At 42.5% G+C, this 21945-nt stretch overlaps 1 protein-coding gene across 1 annotated transcript in view; it reads right to left on the bottom strand.

Annotated features, from left to right (window-relative positions):
- Nucleotides 1-21945, bottom strand: part of NOTCH2 (notch receptor 2) — an 86873-nt gene that overhangs the window by 26004 nt on the left and 38924 nt on the right. Inside the window, exons 6-18 of the mRNA XM_014874743.2 lie at nucleotides 20960-21193; nucleotides 19186-19341; nucleotides 17801-17989; nucleotides 15978-16091; nucleotides 14652-14765; nucleotides 11154-11387; nucleotides 10562-10672; nucleotides 8738-8930; nucleotides 7154-7299; nucleotides 6538-6657; nucleotides 6298-6450; nucleotides 3225-3453; nucleotides 266-467 (exon numbers count right to left, since the gene is read on the bottom strand). Of these exons, the coding sequence (XP_014730229.1) occupies nucleotides 266-467; nucleotides 3225-3453; nucleotides 6298-6450; nucleotides 6538-6657; nucleotides 7154-7299; nucleotides 8738-8930; nucleotides 10562-10672; nucleotides 11154-11387; nucleotides 14652-14765; nucleotides 15978-16091; nucleotides 17801-17989; nucleotides 19186-19341; nucleotides 20960-21193 (2195 nt within the window). The remainder of the gene's footprint in view (nucleotides 1-265; nucleotides 468-3224; nucleotides 3454-6297; nucleotides 6451-6537; nucleotides 6658-7153; nucleotides 7300-8737; nucleotides 8931-10561; nucleotides 10673-11153; nucleotides 11388-14651; nucleotides 14766-15977; nucleotides 16092-17800; nucleotides 17990-19185; nucleotides 19342-20959; nucleotides 21194-21945) is intronic.

Here is a 21945-nt window from a genome sequence, read left to right as displayed (position 1 = left end):
TCTCCACTTCCATGGTGAGACTTCTTGTATTTTTAAAGTGGAAGTTTCAAGTCCTGCATCTTGGACTGCTGTGACAACAATGTCACGAGCCTCTTCCACTTCCTTTTGAGTTGATGCTGCAATGAGTAAATTGTCCATGTAATGCAAAATCATTGCTTGTGGATGCTTCTCTCGAGCTGGAGACTTGAGTTTGGCCCCTCACACCTCTCCCAGTCCCCCTTGCTGCTGGGCAGCTCGAACCAGGATGCCACAAGAAGCCACCCACCTTGCAGTTCTTGCCAGTGTAGCCCACGGGACAGATACACCTGTATGTGCCCAGGCTGTCCACACAGGTGCCCCTGTTGAGGCAGGGGTGGGAGTCACACTCGTTGATCTCTGTGAGGCAGAAGGGTCCTGTAAAGCCCAGTGGGCACTGGCAGGTGAAGGAATTGATTCCATCCACACAGGTGCCTCCATTGAAACAGGAGCTGCAAGAGAAGGGCAAGAAAGGTGAGCTGAAACAAAATGCAATTAGCTCCCAGACAAGAGAGAACATAAACACGACTGAAATAAGGGAGAAAAGCAGAAAACAGGATCTTTTGACTGCTAACTTCTGGCTGAAGGAGCATAAATCAGAAAACAGCAATCTTAGGGGATTCCAGCTCATCCTCCAGCTCACTTTTACCTCAGCAGAGCAAGAAAGTAAAGCAGGGTTTTAATGAGTCATTAGTGATGGATGTAACTTATTTAATGAAACCGTCCCAGCTTCAATGTGACCACAAGCAGTACCTCGTGTGGCTTGCTCAAACTGATATATTTTATTACAAATTACAATTGTATTACAAATTATGAGAAACAAAACAATTTGCCTTTTTCTAAATCTTCAAAGGAGTCAGGGGTATGGTTTCTCAAGGAAAAAGTCCATGCAACATGCAAAACACAGACATGTTCTTCACTGAAATATGTGAAAGTATTGGTATTGCTAAATCCCTTCCTTCTCTTCTCATGAGAATCTTAAGTCCTGATTTGTAAAACTACTCATACATGCCCTGGCAGAATTCAGATGAAAGGAATTAACCCCCCTCCCCCCAATCTTCTGATCATAAGAAATTCTGCCAGATTAGGTGTCCTAGGGAGAAGCGACTGGGAAAGTTTGGAGAATTGATGCCTCATGCAAAAACGAACTCAGTTTTCCTTGTAAAGGAACTCCTGCTCCTCTGAGAGTAAGCCTAGATCAGACTTGAGATAATCAGTTTGGTAAAGTACACAAACCAAACTGTTGCCTGCTATCTCTTTGTGCCATGTCAAAGGGTATTTCCACAAGAGAAGCCGCTGACTCACAGTGCAGGGAAGCAAGTTTGAAATTCTGACTGTGATTACGGTAGCGATGTCAACATGAACCTACTTATCAAACATTAAACTGCTTATCAGAGAAGGTCCTCTGTCTTGGGGGCTCAATTCTGTTTCAGAGGGAGAAGAAGCTGCAGTTTACACTGGTGGCAAAGCAGGGAAGACAGAGGAACTGGCACTCACCTGGTGTGTTTCACTGAAACCAGGTACCAAAAGGAGAGGACACTCTCCCATAGGCAGATTCTCACACAACACAAGGAAGAATCATTTGACCCAAATTCAAATTAGCCAACCACCACGGTGCTCTGAAGCACAGCTCAGTAATTTTGGTTGAGAAGGTGTGACTGGTTTGGCTTGGCAGAGCCTTGAAAATTGCTACATCCTTAATTCATACCTGCAAGACTGGTTCCTGTCCTGACTGATAACAAAAACAAAAGCAGGATGAACCTCAAGGAAGAGCCAGGAGTTCTGCTACAACACCCAACATTCAAAAACTGCAGTGCAAATTAAACACACCCTCATCAGTGACACAATCCTGTTCTTAAGAAAGAGATATTAAAATACCTCCTCCTCAAATGCAATTCTATAAAAGGTAGGAAAGATCTTTTCTATTTGTACAGAAAAGACTTAAGAAAACCAAGAGTTTTGCATAATTTGTCTCTGGTAGCTAGACTACAGCAGACCACTTCTTAATTATTTTTTTAACCACTGAAAGTTTTAAAGAAATTGTTAGAATTGTTTCCCATTTGAGAATCTGAAGTTACTTACATCAATCCTAACTAAGCTTAAAATAAATATGCAGGCAGATGATGGAATCACATGTTTAACTCTCAAAGAGCTATTTAAACTACCACATGAACCATTTTATATAAGGACCAGCTGTTGAGCATTTTAACTCAGTTCCACACCTCCCCCTTTAGAAGGACCTCAGGTTTTATCTCAACACTGCTAAACTACATTCAATTTGTGAGCATTAAAAAATCTCTAATGATTAAATCTTTCCAGCACAGAAATTAGTGGATTTAGTGCTTCTCCTGGTTGCTTCTTCATATTTTTTGTTGTCAGCAACTCAGGGCTGATTTATTTTTGCTGCCTTTCTAACACTTGGCCGTTGCTTCCACTTTTGCAGCTTTTGTATTTCTCAACAGAGTAACCATTCATAACCAATTATTTCCCCTCCCCTGTGTGATAATGGTCTTGTAAAAATATGAATTATTTATATCTCAATAAGCTAGCATCTCTAACAGTTTCAAACTTTGTTGAACATTGTTAAAATGTCACATTCATCCCATAATGGAACTGTCAGAAGGAACTGAGAACCAGGCAACCGTCTTTTCTTGCAAGAATCACAGGGATGTGATGGCATGCCAGTTGTTGGGATTTTCTCTTAATTTTGCCTGTGTATTATTATTTTAAAAATGCCTGAGGATTGGTGGATCAGGCTCTGTAGAAGAACTGTTTAAAAAATCATAAACATACAAGGCTTTACTCAATCTCATCTGTGGTGTAGCTTGTGCCATCCTCCCTTTTCTTAATCTAAAATACTTTTTAAAGAGTGATATGTTCTTTCAACAATTGCTTGGCCTGTGGGAGACTAAGGAATACCAAAAGCATGTTGAACTGATTTAAAAAAAATCAGTCAACCTTTTGGCTGTGTATGCAGGGCCATTATCTGTCACTACTTCTTGAGGCACCCCTAATGAAGCAAAAGCTTGCAAAAAATGCTGACACACGTGGTTGGTTGTCTCCCCTGTATGCAAGGAGGCACAGACTGCACCTGAAAAAGTGTCCATTGATACATGGATGTTTTTAAGTTTCTATTTTCAAATGGCAGGAGAAGAGGATTGCCCTGGTGAAAAGCTGCTTTTGAGCAGGAGCAGGAAGAGGAGCCTCACCTGTCGGTGCATTCGTCAATGTTGCTCTCACAGTTGGTTCCCTCGAAGCCTGGAGGGCACTTGCAGGTGTAGCTGTTGACAAAGTGGGTGCAGGTGCCCCCATTCCTGCAGGGCTCACTCAGACACTCGTTGGTGTCTGTCTGACATTTGTCTCCATGAAATCCAGGCAGGCAGATGCACGAGAAGGAGTTGATCCCATCCACGCACGAGGCTCCGTTCTGGCAGGGGTCTAGGACACAAGCATTAAAATGGGTGAGTGATAAAGTGGGTGGCAGTAAAGGGCCAGGCCTAGAGCAGCTCTTTCTATGGAAAAAAGAAGTGTCACACAGTCCAGAGTGTGACAGGGTACTGCCAAGTTTTTCTGAGCCACTTTATGGAACAGGAAAAGCATTATCAATAATGAATTTACAAGAAGGTGTGGATGAAGGCCAAGCTTCAGGACCTAAAGGTTTCTCTGCTGGAAATTGTTCAACCAAAGCCTCTTGGATTATTGTTCAACCAAAACCCAAAGCCCCTTGGTTTATTGTTCAACCAAAACCCAAAGCCTCTTGGTTTAAAATTCAAATGCTGCTTTTGTGACAGATGCCTACTGGTGCAATAAAAACAGAGCAACAACTGTTTCTTCTTCCTTACCAAGTTTTATTCATCAGAGAACTCAGCACATTCTCTCTTTTCCAGACTCTGCTTAACACAAGAGAAAACTTGTGTGCTTAATTTTCAGCATGAAAGCAGCCCAGCCAAATCAAACGTGTATGTGTATATTAGCACATATATGAGCACTTATGCATTATTGAGCACTTGACATTTTTCCCAGCATTACAGACTGACTGGGGAAAGGCTGGCAGAAAAGCTCACAAACTCGCACACCACTTTGGATTCTCCTCAATCACTGCATTTCTTGATATTTTCTTTATCCCTGCCATCCTCTTGCTACTTGCATAGCACTGTTTTTTTGGTCTTAGCCACCTCCTACTACTATATTCCTTCTGCTTCCACAAGTACCAATCTGACTGAAAGATTTCTGCCAGTTTCTGTTCAGTAATTTCTTCCTGCTTTTCTCCTTCCACTTTTGGATTTAAGACCCACATTCCTGAAGCCAGATCCCTTTTCTACTCTGCATTCCACAGAGCAAAAGCCTAATATATGAAGGCAGAGAGGGAAACTGGGAGGGGGGAGGAAAAAGGGAGAAAGCAAGGAGGTTGAAAAATAGGTCACCGAGCCTTTTTTTGGATTTAGGACTATCTTTAAGTACTTCTCAAATATGAACTTGAAAATGCAAATAGACTCCACCAAAAATTTGCATTTTATCATAAGTATCGTAAGCTAATTCTAAGTGGGAAATGAAGAAAAGAAATGTGAAAGGTAATTAAAGCTCATTTATTAACTGAGAAATAAGCTCACATGTTAAAAATTTGTACTATGAGACACACCTGCATCCATTTAAAGGTCATTTGACTACTGCAGAGAAAAATCACATTCAAAGCAAGACCCTTGGCAGCTATAAAATGTTGTGTCTGTGGCAGTGAGCCATGTATGAGTGAGGCCAAGAGCTGTGCATTAATTCTCTGTGCCACACATTTACTGACAGAAGAAGGAGACTCGGGTATCAACCTCTCAATAAGTTCTTGTTGTTGGAGGGTTTGTTTGCTTCACAGATTAAAGACATTTGGCTCAAGGCATGGAAGGTTTTTGTTATGTTAAATGAAATCAGCTGTGGCAGCAATGCGAAATGCTTCTTCAGCCTCATGGGTGTGCTGCCTAAGACAACATGGAGTGAATCTCACAGCCCTCAGAACACTCAGGAGGAGGGAGAGAGATGTCCCAGCTGTTGGAGAGTGAAAGATGAACACTTGGGGAACGTTTTTATCCTCAGGCACCCACACAAAAACTAACAGGACAGGCAATGATTTTGTTGGCTTCGGTGAGCAAAGCTCTGGGTCGCTGCACTGTGACACTTTTTGTCCTGTACCTGTTTGTTCAGAAAGGAGGAGACAAAAGCTCAGGCTGAGCCAGATACCTCGGGAGTTCTTTGAGCACTGCTGCTTTGGGGGCTCCCACGGTAACTTTTGCTAATAGACTTGTTTGGATCCTTCTCTACAGCAGTCATTCATTTACATTTTTTTTTTCCCAATGCAAAACACAATTTGCTAAGTTCATGCCTAAAATCTTCAAAACTCCATTTTGTTTTTAAGCTGATAGTAAAAAATAGGGGTTTGGGGCTTTTTTTGGTTTTAGGGTTGTTTTTTGGGGGGTTTTTCTGTTTGTTTGGTTGGGTTTTTTTCGAGACCCAGCCAATCTAAGAATTACAGCATTGTGAACTCCTCCAAGATTTGATAAAGCACTTTTCAAATAGTAACAGATGAACTTTTAAACACATAACACTTCTCAGGAGAGACTGATTTTATCTGATGATGTTATAGAATATGCCCAGTAAGAAAAAGAAACTCCTAAGTATTTGATTTCCCTTATAAACAGCAGCGTCAAGGCCATGAAATAAATATTTGTTTTCTTGCAATTTGAGCCCTTTCAGCACTCATCAGTGCACGGGCTACCCTGACACCTATTCCAGAACAGAGGCCCTTCCTACTGCTTAATTTGTTTTCAAATATGGATTAACTGGAACTGCAAACAGGACCCACTCCTGCCAGAATATTAATGTCAGACAGACATTTCAGGAAGGACTGCTATACCCCAGATTCCCACCACACCTCAATCAAACTAAACACTGAAATACAGGTAAGCCCTGCAGTGGCACTTGATGCATTAAAATTTCAGGCAAATACAATTTTGCATTTAACAGTGCTTCTTATTAAAGTATGTAAACTCTAAGGACCTTTCCAAGTTAAGGATCTGGGAACAGCATCTGCCATCACTTAGGACACCCTGGTCCATTTCTAACATCCAAACACGATGGATTTTGACTGCCTTAAAGCTGAAGTTTGGGTCGGGTTTTTTTTTTTTTCTTTTTGGCAAAAGATCATAAAAGGCCGTTCAGAACCTGTCACACGGCAGTCAGTAAATTTATTTTTTAGGAAAAAAAGAGGAAGAGACTGAGCAATGTGGTGATACCCACTGGCCAGGCAGTCGTCGATGTTGCTGTCGCAGTCCCCGCCGGTGAAGCCAGGCCGGCACTCACACAGGTAACTGCCCTGGATGTTGTGGCACAGAGCGTGGTTTTTGCAGGGCTTGGAGAGACACTCATCAATATCCACCGTGCATCTTTCCCCTGAAAACGTGGAGAGTCCAAGGGTGAGACCTCTCACGAGGCTCAGTGCCAGCACTGAAAGCACAGCACCTTCCCCACCCGTGTTACCTTCCCAGCCAGGGGCACACTGGCAGCTGTAGCCTTCAGAGTCAGGAGATTCTTGGCAGATTCCCGAGTTCTCACAAGGATTAGGGGAACAAGGAGAAACCACTACCTGGCAGTTCACACCTGGAGAACAGAATGGGAAAAAGCAGAAGAATGTGCTGCTAAGAGCTTGGTGCTTCTTGGAAGAATGAACAAAGAGGTTGTGACTCACACGATTATCATACAGTGAGCACTGCCACATTTTGAAAAATCTCAGCAGCAGCAAAAGGAGAGCAGAGCACTCCTCAGGGCTCGGTGTAGAAGCAGCCAAGGCCATTTTGAGTTTAATGCTCCTCCAATTTCCAAGGCAATTTATGTAAATTTCATCATTTACAAAGAAAATTAAGCTAAGCTTCCAACAGGACATTTCTTACCGAGTCCAAGCAAGGCTGACACAAGCTCTTGCTAAGTGTTCTGTTACTGTATCATGTCTACAGGAACTGACTGTAATTTAACTTCATACAGCCATGGCATTTCCCATCTTGTTTACTATTTCCACGAAGTTTAATGAAAAGAAATGACACTGATGGTGCAATGAAGTAAAAAGGGAGAAGATAATAAATTTTCTCTGAATTTTCACCTTTGAATCCTTTCCTACAAGTACATTTGTATCCGTTCAGCAGATCCTCACAGGTTCCTCCATTCTGGCATGGGTTTGATTTACACTCATTGCCTTCTGTTGAACAGTAATCTCCTATCCAGCCTGGGTCACAGACACACTTGTACCTTGAAAGGCAAAACAGCAATAATTTTAGGGGATTCTGAAGTAGCTCCACTAACAGTTTTTCCTGCAGATTAGTTTTGGAGAGAAAACCAGAAGAACTCTCTTTAGAAGAGCCCTAAGTTACTTTAGATTGCTTACCCCAGCTGCATAGTTTTGAAAATACTGAAAATAAACCCTCCCTTAAAACCACAGTTCTCTCATTACAGTTTTCACAAAGTGCTCAGTCAACCAGCAATATGCTTCTGCTTTGATAAGACCATCTCAACATATTCAAACAAACACAGAAAAAAAAAAAAGACTGAAAAAAAAGTGGAGGGGAACAATAGGTTCTAAAGATAACTAGACTGATTTAATACCAAATAGTGGTTTCAAATGCAAACAGCTGGCTGGGAGCAGGAGCAATCTTCTCCATCACGTTTCAAAATCTGAAGTAGAGCACACCCCACCCACATGACATAGAAGCAAGGGCTTGGTGAATCACGTTGGACTCAGGCCACACAACCCACACTGGCCTCTCTCCTGCCCTGCAAACACAGCTTCTTTCACCTGGCACAGTGTGAGGTGTACATGGGTATAAATGCAAAGATGACAGACGAGATGAACAAAAATCTGTTTTCCATGCTTACAAGGAGGCTGAATTAGCAATAAAGGCAGCCTTCCTGCCAGCTCCAGGGAAAGTGCTGCATCCTGCCCTACAGAGCTACCTGCAGCAGCAAACCACTTCCTTGTCCAAGTGCTGACAACACTTCCCAGGATGCAGCACATATCTGGGAGGCTGTCCCATGCATAGTTGGTATAGCTGAGAACTTTCACAACCAGAACATCCCCAGGCTTCTTACCATCACCAAAAAGAAGTCTGTTTTACAGCTCCCAAAATCAGCATTTGGTCATCCTGGACGGGAAGATTCAGAAGCAACTATTGCCACCAAAATAGCCAGAGAGAACTTTCCTTTCTTTTCTCAGACATGCAACAATATGAGTAAAACTGACAAAATCTCAGCAGTGCACAAAGTGTCCGGAGTGAAACGTCCACCCCTAGTGCAAAAGTTGTCAGCCTGTCCCTAGATACAGTGTTTGGTTAGGAAGAACAGCACTAGCCAATAAAGACAGTCCCCATGCTCAATGGGGAATTGATGGTTTTGATGGAATAGATTGCTGCTGCTGCTCCCCAAAGATTTCATTTGGAACCATTTCTTTATTTTAATTGCATTCAATTCACTAGAACGACCAAACCTGTGCTGTGCCGTGGTGGCAGGACATCCTGCACTACACACCAAAAAACAACACGAGGCAGGACAGAAAAAATCAGCTGGCGAACAAAGTTCTACACCTTGCTGCGATTATGTCAGAGACATCAGATAAACTGAAACGGGCTGGCAGTGGGGACAAAGCAAGAAAGGCCAAGGCAGAAGGCAGCAGGTACGTGTGGAGAGGCCTTACCCCGTGGCAGTGTGTGTGCAGTTGCCGTGCACGCAGGGGTTGCTGAGGCAGCCATCTGCCTGCGCCTGGCAGTGGGGATGGTGGAAGCCCTCGGGGCACACGCAGCGGAAGCCGTTCACCTCGTTCACACACGTGCCCCCGTTGTGGCACGGGCTGGACGTGCACTCGTCGATGTCCGTGTTGCAGCGGGGCCCTGGGGAGGAGAAACAGCACTCACTGAGCAGCACTTCAATACCAGAGCGCTGGCTTTGCAACAACACGCACTGAGACGCGGCTCAGGGAAGCCAAGGCAGCAGCATGGAGCTCCGTGCTTTAACTCCAGCCAAGAGAAGCGTTTTTCTGAGAGATGCAGCACTTTGCTGTGCCTGGAAAACGGCACTTACACTCAGCAAGTATTCACAAACCATTCCAAAACCTCCAGGAAAAACCACCCGTTAATATTGATTAGGAAATCAAAAAACCACTCGGCTGTATCATGCTTGCAACAAACCTCTTGAGCTGCACTTGCTGTAGCCCTTGCTCCTGTGCTTTGAGGTACCTACCCTTTGAAGAACCAATACTGCCCACATGTCTGCAGTAAATACGGTTCTTGTGGTTTTATTGCGCAAAAAGGGGCTCTAAAAAACACCGTTTCCTGTTTTGCCTGCCTCTGATTACGACTGCAAGATCCTTGAAGCAGTGACCAAAAGGTCTTGTGAGGCTGGAAAGCTAAACAGAGTGAATGATGCAGTAAGCTGAAAGCGTTTTTGACAGAAGGAAATGACAAAGTAACAAGACCCCACGCAAGCCAGCTCCTTAAAGACTGGAGTATGCCAATTCATCATGTTACTGAATTATTTTAACAGCAAGAGATCCAGCAGGATAACAAATATGGAAAGCCAGCAGCATAGGAGAGTAGTAGGCATGAGTGATCAGCATCATACCTCATCTTACTCTGGAGATTAGAAAGTACCACAATGCCAGAGCCATAGGAAGGAAGGAGCATCAGGAGTTTAGAAAGACCCCAAGAGAAAAGCACAAGACACATGAAACCTTTTAGTGCTCTTTCTAATGCATTTCAGATCTATTCTAATTAGAATCATCCAGTAATAAACAGTAACAAACGTGATGAGAAAGCTGTAATAAACAGCACCAACTGCCTCACAATAATTATTTTGTACTACCCTCCATGGCTCAAAACACAAATGTCCTTATAAACAGTGGTGAGATGTGCTTTGGTCATCAGAAATAGTCCTAATGTTGACTCAGACTTCTAAACATGGATCCAGAGGAGACTAACCACTTATTTTTTCAGCCCACTTTTACTGTACCAGAGAAATTTTGTAGTTTAAAAAGAAAACAGAAGAGACCGTGCTATGACAGAGAAGTACTGAAAAAATCAGGTTATCTGAAGACTTCAGAGTGGGAATCAGCTCATGAGAACACCAAGTTAATGCTCTGATTTTGCAGAAATAGAAATACTGCTCATGGTCAAAGCCCAAGGTAGAGTCTAATCAAACACCTCTCCATATTGTCCACAATCTCTGTGTCCCTGGAAAGAGGCTGTAAATAATAAACCAAAGTCACGTGGGTTTATTTGTTATAAAACCAAGAACCATGAATTGGACTTAATTACCTAACAAGAATGGCATTTCACAGCACGGATTAGGCCATTTTTCTGCTTGGTAGAACTGGCTGTAACGTAAGATGCTAAGATCCAAAGATTAGAAGGATTTACTGAGATACCAACAGAATCCCCTGCAGTCAGTATGGAAAGAACAGCTTCCCTGGCTACTTGGATAACTATCTTCAAAACAATTCTGAGCTCTGGGTAGCTGACCTTACCTGTAAATCCAGGTTTGCAGGCACAGTTGTAGCGATTAATGCCATCAATACAGTCCCCATGAATGCACGGGTTACTGGCACAGTCGTCAAAGTTATTTTCACAGTTTACTCCTGGATTTAAAAAAAAAAAAAAAAAATGGAGTTAGAGGAATAAGGAGGGTAAATCTTACAACGAAGGTAAACAAAACAGCCAAATTAAGAATCCCACCTGCTTTAAATTGTGGGCAGCTTAAAGAGGTGATAATGCAGAAGCACTGCAACACCAAGGAATGTCACCTGAGCCACTGGGTGCTGGCTCAATACGACCCCGAACTAAATACTAAAAATTTAAACAAAGGAATAAACATTCTGAACACTCTGCCTAATTCTTTTGCAGGTCTGACTTTTTTGGAGTAAAGAGGAAGCAAATTCTCCCAAGATCAGTTGCAGCACCAGGGAGGGTTAGGCAATCCACACAAACACAGCAAAGTTCAGCAAGGAAAAGCAATGTGAAAATGATACTCTCACACCATAATCTGTCTCAAATTCAGCACGCACCAGAGCACACACAAGAAATAATTACATGCATGAATCCAAGGCTTTTTTTACATACCTGAGGTGCCCAGCAAGCAGTTGCACTGGTAGCCATTGACCAGGTCGATGCAGCGCCCCTGATGGAGGCAAGGGTTGCTGTGGCACTCGTCGATCTGCTCGCTGCAGATGGCACCCATGTAGCCAGGATTGCAGATACACGTGTAGGAATCGATGCCATCCTGGCATTCCCCGTGGTGGCAAGGATCAGGATCACAGTTGTTGATATTCTCCTCACATAGAAGGCCAGTAAAACCTGAGGAAAAACCAGCAACAGGAGTAAGGAAGGAGTTAACTGGTAGGATGCTGCAGTGAGTATAGAAAGAACTGTATCAAGAATCAGCAAAGTGGCAGAGAGCACAAAGGGTAACTGGGCACCTCAACTGCATTTCCAACACTCTCCACTGCTCACAGCATTAGAGAAAATCATGCATGGAGAACCCTGGCACTGGAAGTGGTCACCTTCAGTTTATTTGGAACAGTAGCCACGAGAGGAAACATGTAAATCTCCATCAGAAATATTTACTTGCCTCAGTATAAACTATCTGAAGGCACACTCCTGCCATTGTTTTCTCTACACAGTAACGTGGGGACAGAGTGAGGCTGACCTTGTTAGAATGAGAAACTACTGTAAAGATGCTGCTGAAACTTTCCCAAGGGAACTCCCTTGGCTCACATGAAAGCTTCTGCAGCTCTGCTCGTTAGAAAAGCTTCTTGCCTCTTTCACTGGGAAACTTTTCAGTAACTGCAATCAAACACCAACTGCAAACTTATTGAAGGCTGCATGCAACCTCTGGGTTAGGAGCAATGAAACAAGCAGCAATTTGGCCTGTTTCATTCTGCTTCAGCTGGGAAACATCCTGAGCAACAGAGAAGGACAAAACCTGTGCACAAAAAGTGCTAAAAGGGTTCAGGGTGCAGCAAACAACTCCCTCAAGAGCCCTGCTTTCCATGATGGAGCAGAGCTATATAATATATAATAGATATATATTATAATTTCAAATAAATGATTTTCAGAGCTGAGGTTTTGGAGCAGCAGCTCACACTGCCTTCCAAGAGCTGAAGATCAGGAAGGCAGAACTTGAAATTTCAAGACACCAGCTGGAGACTGATACAAACCAAGCTGCAGGGAATTTCAACAGCTGAAGAGTGGTTCTCACCTGAGTATTATAAGTGGATAAGAGGCTTCCCATTTTTCATACAGGTTTGTGGTTATTTCTGTGGTCAAACATACCAGGTGACGGCTAATATTTCCAAGTTCTGCGAACGTGTGCTTGGATGAATGGGTGTGGAAGTGGGTGGGGAGAGGGAAGGGAAGCTAGTTAGAGAGATGGATATAAAAAGATGTTAGGGAAGGAGGAAAAACAAACCGATAAAGGGACAAATGGTGGCAGAGGGGGGGAGAAAAAAAAAAGAGGGCAGAGACAAATAAAAGAGGAAAGACCTGAAACAACCCAAGAAAAGAAAAGCCATGATCTACCACTGGGAAGGAGAAGTGGAATAATGCCAGAAGGGAAAGAAAAGACAAAAAGCAAGCAGTAAATAGAGCTATCTGTACAGCATTTGGCCAAACATTTTGCAGTTTTCAATCACGTCGGCAGCCGGCGATTACCATTCAGGGAACACATCACTCACATTATGAGATCAGCAGAGCAAGAACACACTCAAACATTATTGTCCAGAAACTGACCTGCCCCCATGAGGAATTCCACATTTCAGTCTTACAGAAGGCTGTCAATATTAAATATGACACTTAGCACATGTTCATTCAAAAGGCATTACCGTGCCTGCTCAACTGAGCCGCTCAGAGATCAGGAATATTTCTGGATCTCTTAACTGAACATACCTCACCAAAATATGATTTCTCTCTTTGCAGACAAGAGGTAGACTAGGAAAAAACCATTTGGATACAGAATATGAGACTCCTTCAGACAGGATGAAAAACAGTCCTAACACAGAGTCCCTTCTTCCATTTTCAGTGAAAGATGTAACCAAGGATTTTACTAAGAACTGCAGCTTCAGTAACATGCATTTGGTTGCTTTCAGCCTGAAAATGCTCCATTACATCATTTGCCTTCATGGAAGCAATTGTCTTCCCTCCTCAGGAGGGACACCTAGAATTTCTGTGTTGAGGTGATTTATGCAGTTTCAGTGCCAAATTCAGAACTTGCTTTTCAAGACACAGCTCTCCACATTGTCTTCCTCTACACCACCCAAAACCCTCACAGGCCTGATAAGTTCTGCACTCTCAGTGAATGAAAGCAAACAGAACACACATCAGCTTGAGAAGGATCAAAACAGTTTCCAAGTTTGGAGAAGATTTGAGCTTTTCCTTCTTTTTTTTGCATATGTCTGCTTAGTTTGTCACATGAAGTAGCCAAAAGGAAAATTCTGACCATAGTAATTATTCTTCTCCTGGTCAGAACTACTGCTTTCTCCTTCTTCCCACAAATTCAGTGCCTCTTCAGGAACTTTGGGAATGGTAGAGACCATGTGTGAGAAAAAACAGGTTATTTTTAGGCTAATCTCTGCTGCATTCTGTGCAGTAAAGTCAAATTGACCTTAAAAATTTGATTATTGGAGTGATTCAAAATGAGAAAAGTCACACATAAATCTAACCAACCTCACTGCACATTACTGGGACTAAGATGGCTCCAAGAATTGTTCATCTTCTTCCCTAATGGAAGAGCTCCAGCCAAGGCATTCCATACCTGACTCTGTATCACAAGCAGAATGTCAGGCACCATTAACTGAAAGCAACCAAGAACCAAGCTGTTACATTCTAATTCTCCTTACTGAGAATTAGAATGTAACAGCTCTGAACCCTCTTATTTGACCAGATGTAAAAATGAAGATAAAAACATATCTACATCACCCCTGGAGGTCTGAAGATCAGGAAATCCTATAATTAAACCTGACGCTTCTGAATATGTAATTCATCATGCATTAAAAAAAACCACCTGAGTTCCAGCCACAGCTCTGTCAAAATTTCTGTGTGATACCTGACAAATAATTTCAGCTACTGAGTGTGGAATTTCTTCCACAACTGTTACTGCATTTCAGTCTTAGCCTTTTTGATATAAAATAGCCTGATGCAACAGAAATCAGAATGCACAGTAGCATTGCTCTGTACAGCTCTTGGCTTTTGACTGCACACAATATGATCTGTGGGATCAAGGGATCCTTGCTATGGGAGCAAGGGAGGTAAACCACAGATAAGAGCCTTCATGCTGATGTTTTTCCATTTGTGGATTCCCCAGCTGATACAGAAGAAGCTGTCATCTTCTGGGAAGCAAAAGATGGTGCAGAACTCCCATCCACTGTGAACTTAGCTTGCACAGGTGAAAGGCTTTCTCTACTTAAATACTATTCCCTGCACAAAGGAACAGAAAAAGCTCTGCAACAAAACAAGCAGCATTTCAGAGAAAGAAAGAAAAGACACTGGCATCTTTGTGAGCAGCCTTCCACGTGTTTAGGCTAGGAGTTCTGTCCACCCAGGGGCTCTGAGCAGGACACCGACCTGTGGCACACTGGCACTCGTAGCCATTGGGGTGGTCAATACATTTGGCTCCGTTGAGGCAGGGCGTGCTGGAGCAGTCGTCTATGTCGATCTGACACACGGCTCCACTGAAGCCTGCAAGGCACAGACACACAGGGAAAGCCAGCAGTCACTGCAAGGAGCTGCACTGTCAGCAATTACCTACCAGCAAATCCTCCAATCCTACCCAAACAGAAGCTCAGCAAATCTGCATTCAATGGCATCACTAAGCACACCCCGGGTGTATTGGCTCCTTATCCAAGCCACCCTCCAAAAGTTCTCTCTTCCAGGTCAAAGGAGCCTCAGCTTGAAAACTGAGATGTCCAAGCCAAACAGAAATAAAGCAGATGGAACTCAAATGGTGGATAATATGCCTGCCTGTAAAACTGAGAGCCCACCAATAAAAACCTTTGAGGCGATCAAAGCTAAAAATAAATTAACAGTGTAAAATAAAATCTTCGAGGCAATCGAAGTTAAAAATAAAATCACAGTGTAAAATAACATCACTAGAGCCTTCAGACTAGAATTACTATAGCAGTATGGAATGTAACTACAATATAGCACTAGAACTTTCAATACAGCCCTTGAAACAGTTAGCAAACTATTGAAAGGTGATGTCAGGTGATGCAGATCCTTGGGCAGTTCGAGAAAAAAAAATAAAAATCAGGAATTCTTCTCAGAGGAAGGAACCAAAGCAAGAGCCTGAACATCATTAGTCAGTGAGAAGGGATGCAGAGCAGCCTTTTGTCATCTATATTCTGAACTCAAAATTTTTTGTAAGCCATGAAGAAAACAAGTGATATTCACTCTACAGCTAACAGTGATCCCTCAGCTCAGCTCTTTTCCTTTTCTAGAGGAGCACAGTTCATATCACTCCTCATGCAAAATATAAACTAAATATATATACTAAATATATAAATAGTCTACATAAAATATAAACTATAAGCACCATAAGCTATACTGATGCAAAACCAGCTTCTGCCTAAAAACCTCAGAAAAAGACAAAAAGGGTGCAGAGGGTCTGATCTCTAAAATGTGCTGAGAATCTCACTCTGGTTTCCACAACAACAGGAGCTCATGTTGCCAGCTCCTCTTTTAGATGAGGAGTCCTACTGTGTGCTTGTCAAGACTTACCCAGTTATTGTAACCAAAATGAAATTATTCTGATTTAATAGCAAATGCAATTCACTCACTTGAACAGGTGCTGCCCCAAGAACAACAGAAACTCACAAGAAACAGATCACCCACAACACCTGGGCAGTTCTTGGGAGGGTGAAGCAGGAAAAGCTTCCAGAAATAAGAACTCACCAGGAGGACAGACACAGAGGAAGCGATTGACTTTATCAAGACACACTCCATTGTTCACACAGGGATTACTTAGGCATTCATCAATATCCTCTTCACAGTGCACTCCTTTAAAACCTGTTAAAAAATAAAAGTAAGTAAGAAGAGGTGACTGAAGGCTGCAGGAAGTGCCCTTGAGAGTGTAATTGCCTCTGACACCAGTGCTGAGTTTAAGCAGAGTTTCACTGCAAGTTTTCAGCCTGGACAGAAACTATGAGGTAAGAATATACACCAGGGGTTAAAAAGGGATGTTGATCGTGTAGGTTTCACTGTTGCTGAAGATGCTCACCTAATCAGCAACAGCAGAAGTCTATGCTGAATTAATACCTAATGTTTTCTTCCACTTGAGAAGGGGTTATGTTAATTACTTTGTAAAAGGTATATAAACAAACGCAACAGATAGTTTTTGCTCAAGGGCTTGTAGCTAATGGCAGAGTACAAGAAAAACATTAAGAAGAGTGAAATACCCGAAGCTAGCCTTTCCTGTTCCACCTTTCAAAACAAATGATATATTAATAAATACTATATTAATAAAAACTCAGTGTAATTGCCATGGTATCAGCTGATCACCTGCAGGGGTCACAATTCTTTATTTATATTTGTGGTTTTAGTACTTTACAAGTCTGTGCAGCTGGCAACTTGCATCCTTCTCTTTTTTCATCACTTTCTATCAGAGTGCAAAACTTGTTATCGGTTACATTGGCCACGCAAATTTTACAAGTACAATTTCCATCAATTCACTTTTTTTACAGTGACTTCCTCAGTTCAAAGGAAGCTTGCAATATTTGGGGTATTTTAAGCAAAGAGAAACCCCAAAAACCATTATCCAAAATCATCATACTCATACCTCAAAACACAGTCACTCTTTTAAGGGTTGCACCTGCTTTGCTGTCACAAAGAGAAGGCTCTGCACACACACTTTACCAGATATAATAACAAATACATTCACACATAGCCAGCTCAGGAGGCTAACTTCCTTTGTTGATGCAGGGATTGGTTTCTTTCTCAGCCCTCTAATTGCTTTCTCCCTCCCACACACAGATGCCAGGTCCTCCTGGCTGGTGCCACCACAGCAGGCTCTCTCTCACCATTTAGCCTCACCCTTTTGCAGCTTTGTGCTCCACCTCAGCAGAGTTGGCAGCCCTCCCTGAGCTCTGCCTTTATTACTTTTAGGGTTTTTTTTTTTCCTTCTTGTCAGGGATGAAAGGCATGAGAGAATTCCATGTTCGGACTCAGATGTTTATTAATTAATTACTATCTATGTTACACTGAGTGCTACAGCACTTATAGCTAATGAGCTAAAAATGGTGAAATGGTGATGGATTTTGCTCGTTACAAGGTCTTTAAGGCTTAATTGTCTAATTAAAAGCTAACACTTAAATTATTTTTTATTTTTGACTCAATGACCAACAGTGTGACCCAGTGACCCAGAGGGTGGCTTTTTCTATCCAATCATAAAAATACCACCTATACCCTAGAAGAAAGAAAACCTCTGCCCTAAAACTTCCATCTTGCCTTCTACTTATTACTATATTCTAAAACCCCAAACTCCAAACCCTTCACCATGGGATATTACATACTTTTATTCAAACTACACACCAGTGATTCTAGTTCTACCACTCAATTTTGAAAGCCTTCTCCAAGGTCTCAGTTTAAAACCAGTGTTCCCTTGGGAGTCTGTGCCTGACAGCACAGAAAGCCCAAAACTCAATTTTCAGGGTTCTAACATGCCTTCTGGTTTGGTTTCCCTTGCTGCAAGTCTCCTCTTTGCCAGAAACTCCTCTCACCTGGCATGCAGAGACATGTGAACCCTCCAATTTTATCCAGGCAGGTGGCATCATTTTGGCAGGGGTTGGAGTGGCACTCGTTGATGTCCATCTCACAGCGAGGTCCTGTGTAGCCCTTCAAACACTCACAGTGGAAAGAGCCCTCTGTGTTCACACATTTCCCAGCGTGCTCACACGGATTGCTGTTTGCTGCAAGGAAAGTATAGACATATGTTTGTGTCAACGCTCTCCTCAGAGCAGGAAAGCCACAGCATTCATTATTAGTCATGGTCTTTTCCAGTGGGCATTCCTTTCTGGCAAGTAATACTGGGGAAAGACTGTTCATCCTTCTGGGGTGTCCTCGTTTCAGTGTGAAACTGAGCAGAAACACTAATTTAATGCAGTGTAAAAATTTCACTAATAAAACTATAATAACGACTACTACTAAACTCTAATTTAATGTAGGGTAAAAATTTCAAGTAAAAATTTCATAAACCTTCACAAACCATCATATTGTAAAGGCCACTGGAGAAAACAGTGGCAGTTACTTGCAGGGGCAAAAAGGAGGATTGTTGTCACTAGCAGGGACCAGAGGAGTATCTCTGCTTCATGTTACTAATGACAGTTCTGAAAAGTACCAGCTAGCAGGGATTACAGAACTAATGATGTTTCCAAGATTTTCAGATCACAATTTACATTTACTTCATTCCTGAAGCTGACAAGACGCCACCACAGCCACAAAACAACCAAACTTATCCCTTTTGTGTTTTCAAAAGGAACAGCACTCTTGTCCAAGGCACACTGAGGAATGAAATTCAAAGAAGTGCTTCTTTCCAACCCTTCCAGGAGTGCTGGTTAGGAATTACCTTCACGCATCACGCTCTAGAAGCATGAACGAGCACTCACAAAACTCTAAGTAAGTCTGTAAGAGTCCAGTTAATCCCCAAAACAACACAACAGCATGCTATCAGAGAACCACAGCTTTAAAAGCCCACGTGGTCACCAGTCTTGGAAGGCATTCAAAAGATCCAGCCATATTCTGCCTGTCAAACAGCCTTGATGTATTTCTACCGAGGCTGTGGCTGCAACAGCTCCCACATGAACTGTGATGCTTTCATTGTACCCTGCACTTCTAAGGGACAGCTCAATTATCACATCTGTTTGCATGCACTCCCCACACCCTCCTGCACAAGGAAGGATGGTTAAGCATCTTGCTGCTTTTCATATTCCAGTTCAAGCATGGACAACTGTTCCAGCTCAGCCCTTTGCCCCAGCTCCCACACGAAGTTTAAAAGGCACTCAAGACACTGAAATGGAAAGGGGAGAGCACAAAAGGAGCCCCAGGTGTGTGCAGAAGCTGTGATAAAACCTGTGTTCTTGCTCTCAGAGAGCAAACAGAAACTCACCCATTGCACACTCATCCACATCCTCGGTGCAGTCTGCTCCCTTATGGCCCTGGGGACAGGTGCAGATGTAATTCCCATTTACAGGGTTGGTGTCACACAGAGCACCTTTCTGGCACGGGTTGCTAACACAGGCATCATCCAAGTGGCACAGAAGACCTAAAGAAGCACCCAACAGTTTATTAAAATAGAGACATCAGACTGTTTCATGCAAATTCCACAGATTTGTGTAAAACAAAATTTTACACAAATTCTGTGTCCTAATAATCCAAGTAGAGACTCCCACAGCTAGAAACTTGAGCACTGTCTAATGGATTTGAACTTAAGAACCACCATAGGGAATTCATCACACATTTACAGAACATTATATTTAAATACAAATTCTGCTACTTTAGAGGCATCTCCAGCACTTCTGAGGCAGGAAAATGGCTGAGCATTATCAAAATCTCATCCTTGGAGCAGTTAGAAAAATTATCCTGCTGGTTTGAGAGAAGAGTTAGCTGACAGCTGAAAAGGTGCATAGGAAGCTCCCTTTAATTCAGATATGCAGATCACTTTCATTTCCATGTAGCTTGGAGATCCACTTTCACCTAACCTAAACCAGAAAATTTCCCACTATACCAGTGAGGATACCCAGATCCTAACACAATCACACAAAAATACCTAAATTTGCCTTCTGGATTCATATAATTATTGTAAGAGAAAGTCACACTCATGTGCAACTTCTCCAGCAAATACAGATCCTGCTAAGGGCAAGAAAAAAATCTTTCCTTGCAACCCTAAACTGTAATAATTTTGTCTTCTAGCCTGGTACAAATACTTCTTTGTCTCAGGCTGTGGGTATTTTGTATGGAGTTAGCTGTATTACTTAATAAGTGGTTTGGGTTTTTTTGCTGTTTTTATTCAGAGTTAGAATTAAAGTGTAAGAGATGGATTTTTTGTTTGGATATGGTTGTTTATTAAATTTTATTTGAAGTATAGAGAGTTTTTGTACTATTTTTAGCTACCAGCCAAAAGTGAGTAAAATGGAGGCGAATTTATCTAGTTACAAGGTTTTTTAAAATTAAATCGTTTCATAAAAAGTTAATACTTATATTTAAAAAGTTAATACTTATATTATGTATATTTTCGGTTTAATAACTAAACACTTGCGACTTGTAGTGTAGCACTAACTTATTTAACTAAAAACTACTACCTGAAACTGAGGAGGAAGGAAAAGAGGAAGGAAAAGAGGAAGGAAAAGAGGAAGGAAAAGAGGAAGGAAAAGAGGAAGGAAAAGAGGAAGGAAAAGAGGAAGGAAAAGAGGAAGGAAAAGAGGAAGGAAAAGAGGAAGGAAAAGAGGAAGGAAAAGAGGAAGGAAAAGAGGAAGGAAAAGAGGAAGGAAAAGAGGAAGGAAGATGGGACAACGCTCAAGAATTTTTATTTTGTTCCATACTTACTATTATATTTTAAAAACTTTGTAATTAAAACTCTTCACTATATGAAATTATACATTTTTATTCTAACTAGACACTTGTGATTTTAACTTCATGACTCAGTTTTGGAGCCTTCTCCAAGACCTCAAGTCAACAGCAGTACTCTCCTGGGGGGTCAGTATCAGAAATCACAGAAAGCTCTAAACTCCCGGGGGTTTCTGGGTTCCAGCACCAGGCTACAGGGACTGAACTTTTCTCGTGGATAGCGCTTTTCCTTTCGGCGGTAAAAAAGAAAAGCTTCCAACAAGTGCATGAAGCCCAGGAAGCACCTTCCATGGAAGCTGCAGGTTCTGTGCCCTCACCTGCCTTTCCCTCTGGACAAATGCAGGAGAAGGAAGCCACCCTGTCGATGCAGGTGGAGCCGTTGGCGCAGGAGGCAGTGAAGCAGTCGTCGATGTTCTTGCTGCAGTCGTCGCCGCTCCAGCCGTTGACACAGACACAGGCGTAGCCCCCGTTGTGGTTGGTGCAGGTGCCCCCATTCTGGCAGGCATTGGGCTGGAGCTGGCATTCATCCACATCCTCGGTGCAGAACTGGCCTGGAGTACACAAACAAGCAGGTTTAGTGGCCCTGGAGATGCTCACACTCAAGGAGGCTCTTGCACAGACAACACAACCAAACGCCGTAATCCCCTGATTGCTGCTCCTTATTTCCAGTGCCAGAACTTCCACAGCACTGTCATCACATCAGGCAGACCACCAGCATCCCTGAACAACCCCAAAGCAGGAGCTGGGCTGCAAATGACTTTGAAAAGAGTGACTTCCAAAAGAATCACTTGAAAAAGGCGCAGTGTGAGAGCCAGCCTGCGGAATGGTGGAGATTCACCTCAGAGGTGAAAAGCAAAAAGAATGAAGAGCTGCCTGCAGGGCAGCCAAAAGGACTAAGAGAAGAGATGGCATGACAAAAAAATCTTGGCCAGAGAAGTATCAACAGGCCAGCAGCACAGGAGAACTTAATTCTTTCCTATATAATTATTCAATGATGATCACTGAGTGAGGAAGAATAGAATCCTTAAAACACTTCCACCTGAAATATGTATTTTCCTTGCCCCAGGTATTGTACAGACAACACAAAACTTGGGGGTTTCTTCGTTGTTGATAGGTTCTTTTTTCAGTAACAAAACAAATGATCTAGAAGCGTTCTTATGACTGGAGATATTAGACAGAAGAAAACAAATGTACACTCTCAGTGAGATTTAAGGAAAAGGACAAAGAATCAGCAAGTATGAAATAATTTTCAGAGGACGTTGAACTTCACAGTCACACCTACAGAAAGCTCTGCAATTCACAC

Source organism: Sturnus vulgaris, chromosome 9 (assembly GCF_052056855.1).
Source record: "Sturnus vulgaris isolate bStuVul1 chromosome 9, bStuVul1.hap1, whole genome shotgun sequence".
NCBI lineage: Eukaryota > Metazoa > Chordata > Aves > Passeriformes > Sturnidae > Sturnus > Sturnus vulgaris.
The sequence above is the reverse complement of the archived record's forward strand: the minus strand, read 5'-3'. Positions and strand labels throughout refer to the sequence as shown.